The sequence below is a fragment of the Chrysoperla carnea genome, chromosome 3 (assembly GCF_905475395.1).
Source record: "Chrysoperla carnea chromosome 3, inChrCarn1.1, whole genome shotgun sequence".
NCBI classification, from domain to species: Eukaryota; Metazoa; Arthropoda; class Insecta; order Neuroptera; family Chrysopidae; genus Chrysoperla; species Chrysoperla carnea.
In genome coordinates this window covers 39,681,076-39,695,648 of record NC_058339.1, presented here as the reverse complement: position 1 = coordinate 39,695,648, position 14,573 = coordinate 39,681,076, and the positions used below count along the sequence as shown (strand labels likewise).

General features: G+C 28.9%; 1 protein-coding gene across 1 annotated transcript in view; it reads right to left on the bottom strand.

The window, feature by feature from the left end:
* The window catches only part of LOC123296848 (homeobox protein caupolican), a 93,806-nt gene extending 83,316 nt beyond the window's left edge, over positions 1–10,490 (bottom strand). Inside the window, exon 1 of the mRNA XM_044878524.1 lies at positions 10,209–10,490. Coding sequence (XP_044734459.1) covers positions 10,209–10,247 — 39 coding nt within the window. The 5' untranslated portion in view covers positions 10,248–10,490. The remainder of the gene's footprint in view (positions 1–10,208) is intronic.
* Between the last annotated feature and the right edge of the window lie 4,083 nt (positions 10,491–14,573).

Here is a 14,573-nt window from a genome sequence, read left to right as displayed (position 1 = left end):
TAAATGTTGACCAAAGAATTGCTAAGAAGATTTGGTCATCATCAACTTTTTTCCTAAAAACAAATGAAATAAGAAATAACAATCTTTCAAGATAATAATCGAACAGACAAAATCAATTTATATGTGTTTCACGCTGTGTAATTATACCTATGTGTATTTGATTGGATATAGTTTTTGTATAAGTGAATTAATTACCAATCAAAATGACAAAATTGACATACAACAAAAAAAACCTAAATTGATTTTCAAAAAATTCCCACTTTTACTACACTGTGACAACACACACACAAAAAAGTTATACCTAAACGATGTTTGCATACAAATGGATTAAAATAATACTTGACCAAAAATAGTGACACTGTTGTGTAGAGTAAATAAAATTAATATAGAAAGAATTATGTATATGTTATCGATAATGTGTATACTAAATGCTTTGGGAGATGAAATCATGAATTTCATACTTTCTGCCCCTGATCTTATATCCGCAACTAGGAGGAAGACAATTCCCCAAAAATGTAAAAAATTCCAGAAAAACTTTTTTGGGATGAACTCATTACGAAACATGATCAGATAGAATGAACCAATTTGCTTCTGTCACAAAATTTCGAGCAACTTTAAAAAAAGAGGGAGATATTTTTTTAATAAAATTAATGGATTTCGAGAAAGTTAGTCGAACGAGTTTGGTGTAAAGTGGCGCAATAGCCGTGATAAAAACATGAACGGAATTTAAATTTTTGAGGTTAATATCTCAAAAATTCTCTTCTCCTCCGGTAAAAGTTGAGAAATCAAATCTTCGAGGTCCAGTACAATTTTTTACTTTTTAGAATAAAAACGATATCAATTTATCAATCTCTATTGAGTAGAATCTAAAATATGCATTGAAAGCTAATTAATATCACTCTCAGAATTCGAGCTATGAATTAGTGGCCAACCAACGCAAATTCAACCCGTTTAAGAATAGGTGAAGCTAACACCGATTGTCTACGCATTATCTAGGCAAAATAAATAAAATTCGTATAAAAATATGCTATTTTACACTTTTCCTAGAAGAAATGTGATTTTCTATAAAATGACTAGGTGTTCTATAGAATTGCTGCGTAAAATATTTTACCCGTAACATATATAGTAAATAAAATTAATATAAAAGAAACAAAATAAAATATTATATGTATAAAAAAGCTAAAAACATGAAAACGCAATATAAACAGAATTTAATTACAAAGAATGAAAACAATGTTTTTGAACACTAGTGTGAAATGGTCAACAGTGTTCGTTTTTTTTTTTTTTTAACTTTTTAAGACAAAAAATGTTTTAATTAATTGTGTTGATTTTTACAAAACCATCTGCCGACTTGAATATAAAATTTTTAAACTTATATATATTGATTAGTAATGTGTTCAAGTTTTACTCGTCATTCTATTAAATTATACAATCAATACCCTAAATGATTAAACAAATGTCTATCAAGAAGAATGAGTAAAATTAACAAAAATTTTGATCACATATTGAATAATCTAGTTATGAATAATTTCTAGATATGTGAATAATTGAAAACTATGCAAACGATTCAAGAACGATATTATTTACTTGAAATTAGAAAGAAATTCGATAAATTTCTACGCAATACAAATTTAAATGGTGGAGGTCATGGGAAAACCTTTGTCTAATTAACGTGATCGGTTGTTTCAACTTTTAAATTTAAAATATAGTTTTCATATCTACAAAATATACTAATATATTAATATGTGTACTAAAAGTACAAAATAATTATAATTGTACGAAGGATTGAAATATTTATTAATGTTTTGTATTATCTTTTTGGTAGTTCGAAACATTGTAATGAGTTTTTTGTAGCAAGATTTTTAGTTACCATTTTAGTCATTTAATAGAATAAAAGAAATTAAAACGTAATTGGCTATCAGTTTTTCAGATCCTTATTCATGAAGACTAAAAGTTACTTATTCATCTTCTTTGCATATAGACAGATATTCTGAACGACTCTTCTTCACGGACGCCAATTCTAATATGATCGCAATTAGAGCCTAATAAACACTTCAATCAATTTTTATACTCGAAGTACGGTCGCCATTTTTAATCAAATGACGAACTGATCAAGCCTTTCTTCTTAACTTGTAATGGTCCGTTTTTCGAAATCAAAATTTTCAACATATCATTAAGTTTCATGGTTAGGACAAGGTATTAACACCGATTTGGAGAAGAAGTATGTACGTGTGTGTGTGTGTGTGTGTGTGTGTGTGTGTATGTATGATATCGACTTCTTTGAGGTGCCGATCGAAGCGTATTAACGTCAATATGATTCGAAAAGAATTCAAAACAAATGGAGGAGTCGCTTTGAGTCGGTATAATTTTTATTTTTTTAAATTTGTTCTAACTCTATTCACGGCTTGTTTCGTATTGAATCCATGTCTAATGCTTTTGGTCATAATTAAATTTTTCTACTTTTTAAAGTATAAACCAGATGTTAATGAAGTTATGGAGATCTTCCGGTAGGTATAATGTTCAATATTATTGTCAATGCTATTATTTTTTTAAATTTATTTTATGTTGGCTCCATTACTTCCTCTAGTTGGTAATACTGATGATCATGGCTTGGGTCATATTTTCTTTTCTTCTTTTTTTGTATCCAATGCCATTTAGTTTTGTTATTTTTAAATAACACTAGACTTGTGCTGTTTTGTAAATTCAATAATTTCTTATCATGATTTTGAAATGTGAAACTATTTTGAAATATTAGAATAAACTAGATGGTTTGTCTTAAATCATATATTGATTTCTATCGATGAGTATTCAAATTACAAATTAATAATATAGACTATATTATACAAGGTATTCCAAAAAAGTAAAGTGATCCAAGAGATGAAATTCTAAGACGAATTTTCCTATGCAATTTTTATATTCAAGGTACCATGAAAGAGATTGAGCTTTTTTAACTATCGTTTATGATATTGAGTCTTATATTTACTATAATTACAAAAAGCTCAATTTGACTAAAATTAATCGAGCTATTCTCAAACAACAAATTATGATTTACGAAGCGCTTTCTCGCTATAATAAGACATTATGGTATTATTTTTTGGCCTTATTTGCAACAAGTCAAAAATTTCTGTCTTTAGATAGTTTATCAACTATGACCAAGGCGTTATTGAGAAATAGCTGCAGTTTTGGTTCATGCAAATTTGAGCAACTGTCCCGCGAGATTAAAATATATTTATATAAACTATTTTTCTTATTCAAATAAGACAACAATCGACTTCTATTGCCGTTATCGTTGATACTGCCAACTTCGACCCGACCTTGAACAAAGCGGCGAAGATGTTTTCTGACACTTTCAAAAATTCAATATTAATAGTGTCGGACTACGAATACGCGGCTTTATTTAGTGTCGAACCAAATTCTACAGTGTCGCAATTTAAAATTTGCTTGGACGATAACTGATAAGCATAATTCTCTCAACAACGCCCTCGCTCAGTATTGTAACAATCAACAAACTAGATTAGAACTATATTTTTGACATCAAATTTTGGTTTGTTGCAAGTTCAAACATGTACGCTACCATTATATCCATTAAAGGCTTGTCGTATCCGAAAACTGCAACGGAATAACATCCTCTATATAGTTTTGTTCTTAGGTTAGGTTAGGTAAGAGAGGCTGTCCTGAGGTGGGACACACTTTGACCATAGGGTCCATTGTGATACCGAAAAAGGATTTTCCCATCCCCGGTCACTACTCCATGAACCATTTGGAGCTATTTAAGAACAGCAGGAGAGCTTGGACGTCAACGGACCTTAGAGTTTCGTTCTTATAGCGCAGTAATTTTGCGACACTTCATTTATTGAAATTCAATTATTTTTACACAAAAATGAATTTCGTAATTATTATTATTGGTTGTTTTTTTGAATTTATTAACTAATTGTTGTTATTAATTATTAAAAAAAAGAATTTTTTTGTTGAATTAGCATAACAAGAAATATGACGCGTAAATAGTTTTTATTATGCATTTATAAATATTTTGTTTTATGTGTGTGTTTTATAGACATGTTTTTATCAATTTTATAAAAAGAATTTTTATAATATTTTTGCATTTATTTACATTCAAACGATCAATATTATTAATTTATGTGCTAAATGTCAATCGGATTCAAATTTTACAAATTAATAATTATATTTTTTATTAAAGTAGTATATCCATGAACTCACATTTAAATAGAATGTATAATAAGATTTCTGATAGACGATAACAATTATTGTCCCTTTGATAATTACCAAAATTAAAAATTTTTTTAACGTTTTTGAAGAGAGATACTCGCTTTCAAATAATTGCCCGTGCCCAATTTGTTGAAAAAATAATTCGTTGCGTGCGTAGTCATGGTAGGGACTATAAAATCGATGCCAGTGCTTCCAGTGAATAAAGGAGATTAGGAAATTTTGGTGATAAAGGAGACTGTTATGACTAATTTGTAATTCTTTACATGTTAATGTTATAGAAAATGTCAAATTAAAATTATTGAAAAACACTACTTAATTAAACTTAATGCATACAAAATTGTGAAAATAAGAAATCAAATTGCACAAATATTATTTTCGAAATGTAAATTATCATAATTATTTATCTAAATTTGTGAGACAATAATATTAAATTTTCAATGTAAGTCATAAATGCAATTCATACAATTACATATGCATCCATACAATTCTATAATTAAAGTAGTGTATCGTTACAATGAAACGCATCCAATAAAACTTACGCACGGTGCAAATACGTATAGACAAAATATCTTGGTATTGTATACTTTTGCCCCAAAAAGTATAAGAGCATGTTTTTATGGACTATAACGGTCATACTCAAAAAATTATTAAAACTTAAATTCGACGAAAATATAATATTAAAAAGTGTGGCTAAACTGTCAATGTGTAATTATATACCATTACATTCCAAATGGCATTTGGTATTTAGGCCAAAAATAAGATTTAAATCTATTCTGGATGTTACCAATATTCGGCCCCACCATTTCGTTAATCTTCATATACGATTATTTCAATACAAAACTGGAAATGATTTATAAATGGTAAAGGTTAGTTACATTGCGTTGTTTTTAAAACGAGATTTAAAAATTAACAAAAAATTTGATCTTCGAAGAACTTTGTGTTCCGCCATTAGAATTTATACGAATTTGAGCGGCATTCTTTATCGAAAATAATCGACAAACATATCTAGTTTAAAAATCGAAAACCAGCGTATTTCGTAATTTTAACGTGGAAATTGACGCTTATATCATTTTGTATTTTGTTAAACATAAAGTCATTCATAACTATTCAAATTTTTCTTATTCACTTTAAAATTTTGGGAAACTCATTGAGCATAAAAGAAAAAAAGGCAGTGGTCTATGTAACGACTAGTTTATTCGATCGTTAAAAGATTGGTTTTATTTTTATTACACAGGTCCTTCATACATGTGAACATTATTGTTATAAATTACTATGATTTCATAATATTCATCTATTTAGGAAGTTTATTTAATCAATAACTGATTTTCCCTAAAGTAAAAATTCCCTTTGATGATATCATGATGCTAATTTTATATTTTTTTCTTAGCTTAGATTGTATTGGGATATATATTTTATCTCAACTTTAAATTGACCTATTCCTGGGCCTAAAATTCCGGAAATTCCATAAATATTTATCAAAACCCTAAAAGTAAGATAATAGGTTCTTTTATAAATGAAAATATAGATACCATTTCATTTTGAATTTAATTAATTATAGGCTGTATGTATGTTTACTACTCTTAATACATATATTTTCGTATTTAATTCCTTCGGGAATAGGATAATAACTTCAATTATCATAACAAAAACATGATAATATATTCATTCCCAACGGGAATGAAAGATTATTTTATTTGAAGTTTTTCTGTATTAAAATATATGACAGAAACTTTCTTAAAGAAGGACGGATGACTGAATTAAATTGCTATCCTCAGCTTAATTTTAAAAATTTCTTATAGTTAATTTTTAATTCTAGGAAATTTCTAATTTTCTTTTCTAATGTACCAATAACACTGCAATTTTCAACGTAATAAAACAATAAATCGGACCTTAATTTGTATAAAATGATATTTCATATTTCCTGGGAGATTTCACTTGAAACTGGTTGTTTTGATATACATATTACTATTTGTTTCCTAATTTAAATTGCAAGGAGAACGACAGGTTTACCAGGGGCTGATCTAGCAAATTAAGCCTATTTTTCGAATTGGGGACTCCTTTAATCACTATTTGATTAAATAGTTCATTTTGTTATTTTAAGTATTATTAACTGCTAATCACAAACATCAATGAGTAAGTTATGCAATAATATTGCCTATATTTTTTATATTTGGATTCTTTTGTATGGTATCGCAATTTGGTAAAATTGTATCTTTCTGACGCTGTTTCTATACCTACATCCAAAAAAAAGTCATTAAATTATCAATAATATAAGAACAAATGAATTGTCTCTACAGTCTAGACTTCCTTTTATGACATAATAACTCAATTTTAGCACAACTACCTGTAATGAATTCTAGACTTTTTTCAATCTTTCAAAAATTTATATCTTATTTAATGTCCCCATGATATTGAATATTCTATAGTAACCTTTTAATAAATAAACTAAACAGACAAATGAATAAGGGTCTTTGTATAATGAGCAGACGATAATGATCTACGTAAAGTTTTAAGATATTTTATAATATAGTTTAACTAATTATGTAATTTAATTACAGCTATATTTAACAAATAATTATCAATTTCCATAATAATTAAAAGCATATTTTGATAATATGTCAAAAAGAAGTTCAAAAATTTTTGATTACGTCATTATGGCATATTTGACGTTAATATTACATTAATAGTGGTTCATCTTATACAGAGATGATTGAAAATATTGAAGGCGGAATAACGCAATAATTCAAATTTTATCGGAATTGAAAGGGAACCGTTCCCAAATAGTTTTGATTGATTCTTTCTTGACGTTTATCAAGAATCCGATACGATGTCTCTAATCCATTTTTGATCAAACTTTGATTTTCCCGCAAACTTGACAGTTTAGGCAAAAACGCATTGAAATGTTTTATCCAAAATTGTTTTTTTTCATATCAAAATTGTTATTTCGTATAATTGTTTCAGCAAAATGTAGACACTCTTCAAAAAAAATTTCCAATAAATCCAATAAAGGTGGTTTGTTTTTCTTATACAGACCATTTTTGTTCAAATTCAATGAACAAACACACAAAAAGCTAGATTTTTGCCATCAATCATTGCCTAAACTATTCGATTTGCAAAAAATTTTTTCACACAAAAAATGTTTGTGTAAAAAAGAACAACTTTGTAATTTGAAGCATCTAATGTTTGTTAGTAATGAATCAGAGCAAGTGGAATCGAAATCGTTGCCGGTATAAAATAAGTATCTTTGAAACTAACATTCTTCGCTAGAAGCATTTTTCTCGATTCAAAGGAAGAAGTCGTTTTTTAGTTGAGAAATTTATTACCCTTGGCGCTAGTTATGTTCTAAACTAAAAAACTAAAGAATATATCTTCAATATCATAACGGAATCTCTGTATAATGACTTAAAAAAATGAAAAATAATTTCGAGAGAAAAAAGGGTGTCATTGTAGTATTTGTACTATGATGATCGTATCCACTTAATTATATCCTAATCTTGTCACTTTTTAAACACCAAAATGTGAAAGATGTGAAACCACTGATTTAAGCTGTTTTTGTTTTGTTTCAAATTATAATCTATCTAATATAGAAAGATAGACCTTAAAATATATCCTAAATCTATCTTAAGTTTAAATAAAGGTGTGGTTATCTCCACCAGAAATAATAATAATGATGAAGGGTTTTTGGGGCGTTAAATCCTTATATACACGCATTATTTACATATACACTATACTACTTGACCGATCTCTTTGAGATGGATTAGACAGCGGTAAAGCTTTTACTTCTTGATAATCATTTGGATTACCAAAGTGTTTTATCATTTTACCGTATATATATTTTAAAATGTTTGATATACATTTCCGGTTTTATTTATAAAACAATTGAAATTTGTCAGATGTGTGACAAACATCTTTTTAAAAAACATCTTTTGTGAAATGAATGATTTAGGGTATATTCTTTTAAAAGTTTTTTTTTCTTGTTTAATTTATATCTATCAATCTTTAAATATGAAATAATGTATATCAAGGTATAGTAATTTTAGTCCCAAATTTTCAGGAATAGAAATATTGACGACACGAACAAAATTTTAGTATAGGCATTCATAAAATTTCGGAATTAGTCCATTTCTGGTTTTCTGCCCGTCTGTCCCTTATCACGATAACTCAAAAGAGAGCGTTTATGACGTGTTTAAGATATAAAAACAATAAAAACAGAATATAAGTTCGAAAATGAGGAAAATGGGACAAATTTATCATGGATCCGAAGAACCCGTCTTGTTAACTGTTAGTAATACAACAAAAGTTCATATATAAAAATTGTTCTTTTTAAAAAAAAAATAACAACTTTTGTTGAAAACATTTTTTAGTAAACATCATTGTTTACCTGTGAGAGCGCAAATCAGGAAAAACTTCGGGCCTGTCTGTTTGGCCCAGTATCTATTTTCTCCAAATCTATAAAATATACGGGGTTGGAAATTTGTAAGGAGCTTCAACTGGTGGTCGAAAAACGAAAAAAATGTCTAGAAAATCAAGAAAAGGCTGCCATAATTGTGTTGGTTTTTAAAAATTTTCTAATTTATTAAAAATTATACAATCTCTCATATTCATCACTGGGTATTTCAACAATTAACCCAGTTAATTGTTTGTTTTCACTTATTTTTTTAAGAATATTTTGAATATTATAGAAACGTGCTTTTCTAACTGTCTATTTTACTAGCAATATTTGTTGTTTGCCCTAGATTAACATTTCGTATAATTAATTTTGCGAAAAATTTCCCAAAAAGCTTTGGTTTTTAATAATTATTACAAAATTTAATTTAATCGGAGGAAATTTAAGAATATGGTGGAGGTGCAATGAAATCGGCACAAAATTAAAATGTTATTAAAAGTTATCCGAATAAAAAATAAAATTAAAAAAGAATTTTTAACGATAGGCTCTTTTTTTTATAGGCTCATATATAAAAAAACAATTTTTCCGCGGATTTTTTTTATTGGATAGTAAGCCTATGGCTGCTACGGCCAATAAATATAGAACGATAAATCTTATTTCTTGATTATATTGAGTGTCTCAGTTTTCATTTTAGGTCTTTCAATGTAAAAGCTTGCTTTAAAAATCGATTTCACTTCATTTCCTTTTTTTATAAAAAATTTAATGCTTTTTTGGTTAATATAGTCAATAATTTATTTTTAAGCCTAAATCAAGATATTCGATTAGATATAAAAAAAAACAGTGTACCAACAAAAGTACCCGTTGTGTATCAATTATACAGTGTACCCGTTGAGGATCAATTATACTCCAAACTGTCTGCCAAAATGAAATCTTTTACTAACATTTCGGTCTCTTTGATAGATTTTTACTTTTGCTAGAATTGGCAAAAAAAAAAACTCATTGAAGAAAATGATAGAACGTCGAACATCGCGCATTGGATAAACACCAAAATTATGTTTTAATTAGTGAACATTTTTAAAATATTTCGTTAGGACACCAAAATTATGTTTTAATTAGTGAACATTTTAAAAATATTTCGTTAGAAATTGTTTTTGAAAGTCTACCATTAAAAAATAAATAAAATTTGATTGACTTTTTTTTTTAAATTTTTCTATGAATTAACAATTTCATGTACAAATTTTTCGTGTTCGCAATTTTTCCTACTAAGACGTAATTCCTGATTAAAATCGACGAAATTTTCTGCCACAAATTAGGATGAAATAAACTTTCGAATGTCTATGAAAATAAATAAAACATTCAATGTAATTGTGCGTCGCTTGCAAGAATTATATTACATTGAAACTAATCAACACTTAATTTATGATAAATGTTACAAAAATGTAAGTTTTACAGCAAAAATACTTGTAGGCCAAAGTTGATTAATTATTGAACATGTAAGAATCTTCAAATTCAAATAAATTTGATTAAAATATTGATCAAAGCTAAATAAATATCATTATTTAATAAAATAGAATGTTAAAAAAAAGTATCAAACCTGACTACTTGGTGATGCTCTGAAACCAAAGTGGGACATGATGTGGGATCCTAAACGGTCCCTAGTGTGTCCCACAACAACGCGGGTATTTTATGCCAATGTGACGGTACGTCTTCGTGTTGATTCGTTAACGTCCTCTATAATAATAATAATAGTAGTAATAACCATATACACATATATATAGTTTATATAACTTCTATAGCGGTTTGTGTCCCAACAAAACGTCGTATTTAGAGAGTACCCAGAATTCTGTCACAATAATATACAAAACAAAACACACGAACTATTTACGAATTCAAACACATATACAAGAACTAATAATAATAATTAATAATGGTTGTTATATAATTATAATTGTTGTTAAGTCTCTTCTTCTGTTGTTAATATTACTGCCCATAATTCACAATAATCAACAGTTGAACACAATTAATAAATGTAGTAATATAGTAGTAACATTTGTAGTTAGAATGTTGGTAGTATTACGGTATGTAATAAATGTATGGGTTGTTGGTTGTATATGTATTAAAACTGTTTTTAGGTAGTTTGAGTTTAAAAGTACGTTAATTTAACGATAGAGTTATATGGATGATCACACTTTAACTAAAGAAGAGCACACTCATCATAGTTCACTATGTCTAATTATTGTTTTGTAGACACCACATTCATTAAGAACTTGTTGGTAGCTGCACAATCCGTCTTCATTCCTGGATATGAAACACGAATCCAAAAAAACACACAAAGTCAATCCATTTGTAAACACATATGTGAAAAGTTAAAAAAAAAAAAACACAAATTATATTAAAAATAAATTAAAAACACCATTTATTTATAAAAATGAAAAACACCGATAAGTAATAACACGATTTGAAATAAAACCACACGGGTCGATCCGGTTTACGACGGTATTGTACTAAGTGTAAGTATACGAACAAATCGTTTTCATTACAAATAATAATTCTATGTTGTATTAGATTTGTTATAGGTGTTGTTGTGTTGTTGGCTATTAGAAAGACCAGAAGCCAAAACCGTCAATGTTGTGTATATGTGTGTATAAATTTTAAAAATCGGAAAACGGTAGCCGCGTTTCAATATGTAAGAACGTAGTAACAACAAACATGCAGGTGATAATTGCGGTACGTTCATGAACAACCTACAACCAATGTAAGCGGTAACTTCTTTTCTTGGACGATTTTTGCAAGGTCTGCCCCCAATGGGTGGCAGCAGTAATACATTCAATCGTTTTATGTTGGAGGGGGTGTTTGGTTTTTAATATAAATAAATTGTAGGGGCCCCCCTCTCATACTCACCACTCTTCTAGCAGTCAGTGTGTATATATATGTGTGATGTCACAATGATGATCGGTATATGTATATAATGTCAAGGAATTCTTTTAAACAGCGACAAATTGTTTAGAGGGCACTATTCACTGATCATAGCAAACACACATATATACGAAGATGATTATTATGCTGATAATATCGTAGTCCAATTCATTCAAAAGGTGGCAGAATGTAGTAGAAGGTAGAAGGGATATTATATAAAACAATATAAAATACAAATACACACTCACATATTTATATTTTCCAAAAATTATTCACTAAAACTCCCTTGTGTGGTGATAATAATGTTGGATGATACTCTTCTAATATTTTTGTGTTTTCATACATTTCCCCTCACATATATATATGTGTATTTGTGTTATTAGCCACCACTTTCGTTGTGTTATAATGGTAAAAATATAACATTGAACCCCTACTTCTTTTTAATATTTATTCTCCCACTCTACAGTGAATTTTTTTCCCCTCCGGGTATTGTAGGGATGGGTTTATTAAATGCTCCGCCTTTAGTCTCGCCCAATGGCTGTAAGCGTAACAGTTGTGCTTCTGGCGGCAGTTAAGTCCGGTGTCGACTGACGTTTACCACTCACTATCACACTCCCTCTTATGTCGTCGTCGGTGGTTGTGCTCGTTGTATGTTGTAGTCTTTCATATTATAATACTCTTTACTCACTACTGTGACTGACTCGTCGTCGTTGTCGTAGTCGTAGCTTTGCTTGTGTGTATGTCTCTCTACAAACATATAAACAGTGAGAGGTATTTGTAGTACTAGATAGTGACACTCAAGTTCGACGGCACCACACTGCTGATGTCGCTCCCGTCGCTCACACATTCAATGCAATGCACTATGTTTGTATATGTAACACGTATGGAGTAGTAAGTAGATAGATGGATGGATTGCATGCATGCATGCAATGTGTATAACCTCCTCGTGCTAAACTACTCCATAGCTTTAGTTGTACTAGCTGTGTTGTAGTTATAGTTGCCTATCTATCTATTCTATACCTTTTCTATGTGGTGTGCTTGTTTCCAAGTGTTTTGTTTATAATATAAAATGAGTTTTAGTTTGAATAAGTCTGTTGACGTTGACGTCTAGAATGATAGAATTGGCCGCCAAGTTTTTAACGATTTAGTTCACTTAACCACACACATAAACACGTCTGTAATAATGTCGCTGCTGTTGTTGTTGTTGTTTTCATCATCAACTTGAAATTCTTGTTGCATTTAAACATTTTCTCTTTTCTATGAAGTGTATTTATTTTATGTATATTTTCACACACATATATAGCTTGTTATTGTTGATGACAACGCCATGATTATTGTTTTTTTTGTTTTATTGTTGTATAAGAATAATGTTTTTGATTTTTTTTAGTTGTCTGTAAAATGAAAGATGAAAATTTATTGTAGATAAAATAAAGAGAGGTGGTTGTACTATCATTGAATAAAGGTATATAATTAAAATTATCAGAATTTTGCAGTTTTTTTGGGAATAGTTTAACTACGTCTGCCAGTTAAATATAAAAATACACCGATGGTGGAGGCCACGGGAAATTATTGAAATCTTATATATGTATAAACCATTTCGGTAAATAATTCCAAAATATCCCTGTAATAGGTTGCCTCAAGATATATGATCAGACTACCTTTAATAAAAATATCAAAACTTCGAAAGCTTAGGTATAGATATTATTTTTGACCGATATTTCGTCGACAATCATATATACCACCGTATTTCCAATAAAATTATCGTTATTTTGGTACATGATTTAAAAAATTAGCAAATGAGAGTAATTCCATATTAACAACTTGTATTTATGCGATACTAGCGTACAAAAAGAGGCAAAGGACAGTGAAAATTTCCAAAAATCTTACGCTTGGTACTTTAACAAAAAGAAGTTTTGACCAAATTTATTTAGGCAGCACATTACTAGGATATTTGTTAATATTTTACATTTCATAAAAAATAACTTTCATTCGATAAACAGATGGATGAAAGTCGACCCTAATTCGACTCTTAAACTTCCAAAGCAAAGGTGGTTGTGTTCATCGAAAAAAATTCGTCTTAAGGAACGAAATAAAGAGCAAATCTTTTATATACTAACGATACCTTTTGCATATAGAAGTCATATCTTACTAATGGAAAAAATGCATGGATTTTTTTCCATTTTCACGTAATGCCATTAAAAAAATTGATACTTGATTATGTCTAGTCTCTTGAGTATTTCTCTGAAATTTTCTGTAATATCATTTCCCTCGTTTACTCTTTTTTCTGTACGTATTTGTAAATTTAGTAAATGGAACAGTATTTGTAAATAAGATCTCTTTAACTAAAATATTCCAATTATATGGTGGAGGGTCTGGGAAGTCGATGAGAAAGAAGACCGTATTTTCTATTTCATATCTGATAATTATTAAAGATATTTACTTTGAACGTAGTGTTTTAAGTATCAACTGAGTGGTGGCAGAGTTCTGATTCAAGACTTTTCTTTTTGATGTCTTTATCTCTTATTGGTACCTACTTTAGTAGCGAATAAATTTGGGTAAAATACCAATTAAGATTCAAGAGAAAATCCCAAACCAGAATGATAAATAAAGTATAACTGTTTAAAAACATGCTCTTCAAAATTGGCTTAGCGAAAAAAATCATAAAAATACACCATTTTATTTTCCAGATACTTAAACTTTTAGTAAGAATTAACAAAATTACGTCCATGAAAAAAATTGGCAATCACTTGCAAAAATGACTTAAATTTTAAAATGCGATTCAAATATTTATATCTCAAGTGTATCTATTCATATCGCTAGTTATCGCATGAATAAGAAAAAAACTAGATCTAAAAATTCGTTTCGTAGTCAATACTTTCAATCCTTGACAAAAAAAGGTGGCTTAGGTTAGGTAAGGTTATATTGGCTGTCCACGAAGGACACACTAAGGCTATAGAGCCCATTGTGATACCATATATGTGTTTTACCACCTTTCCGCTGATAATTTCACTTATCTGCTCCTCATTTTCAGAGGCTGAGTGCA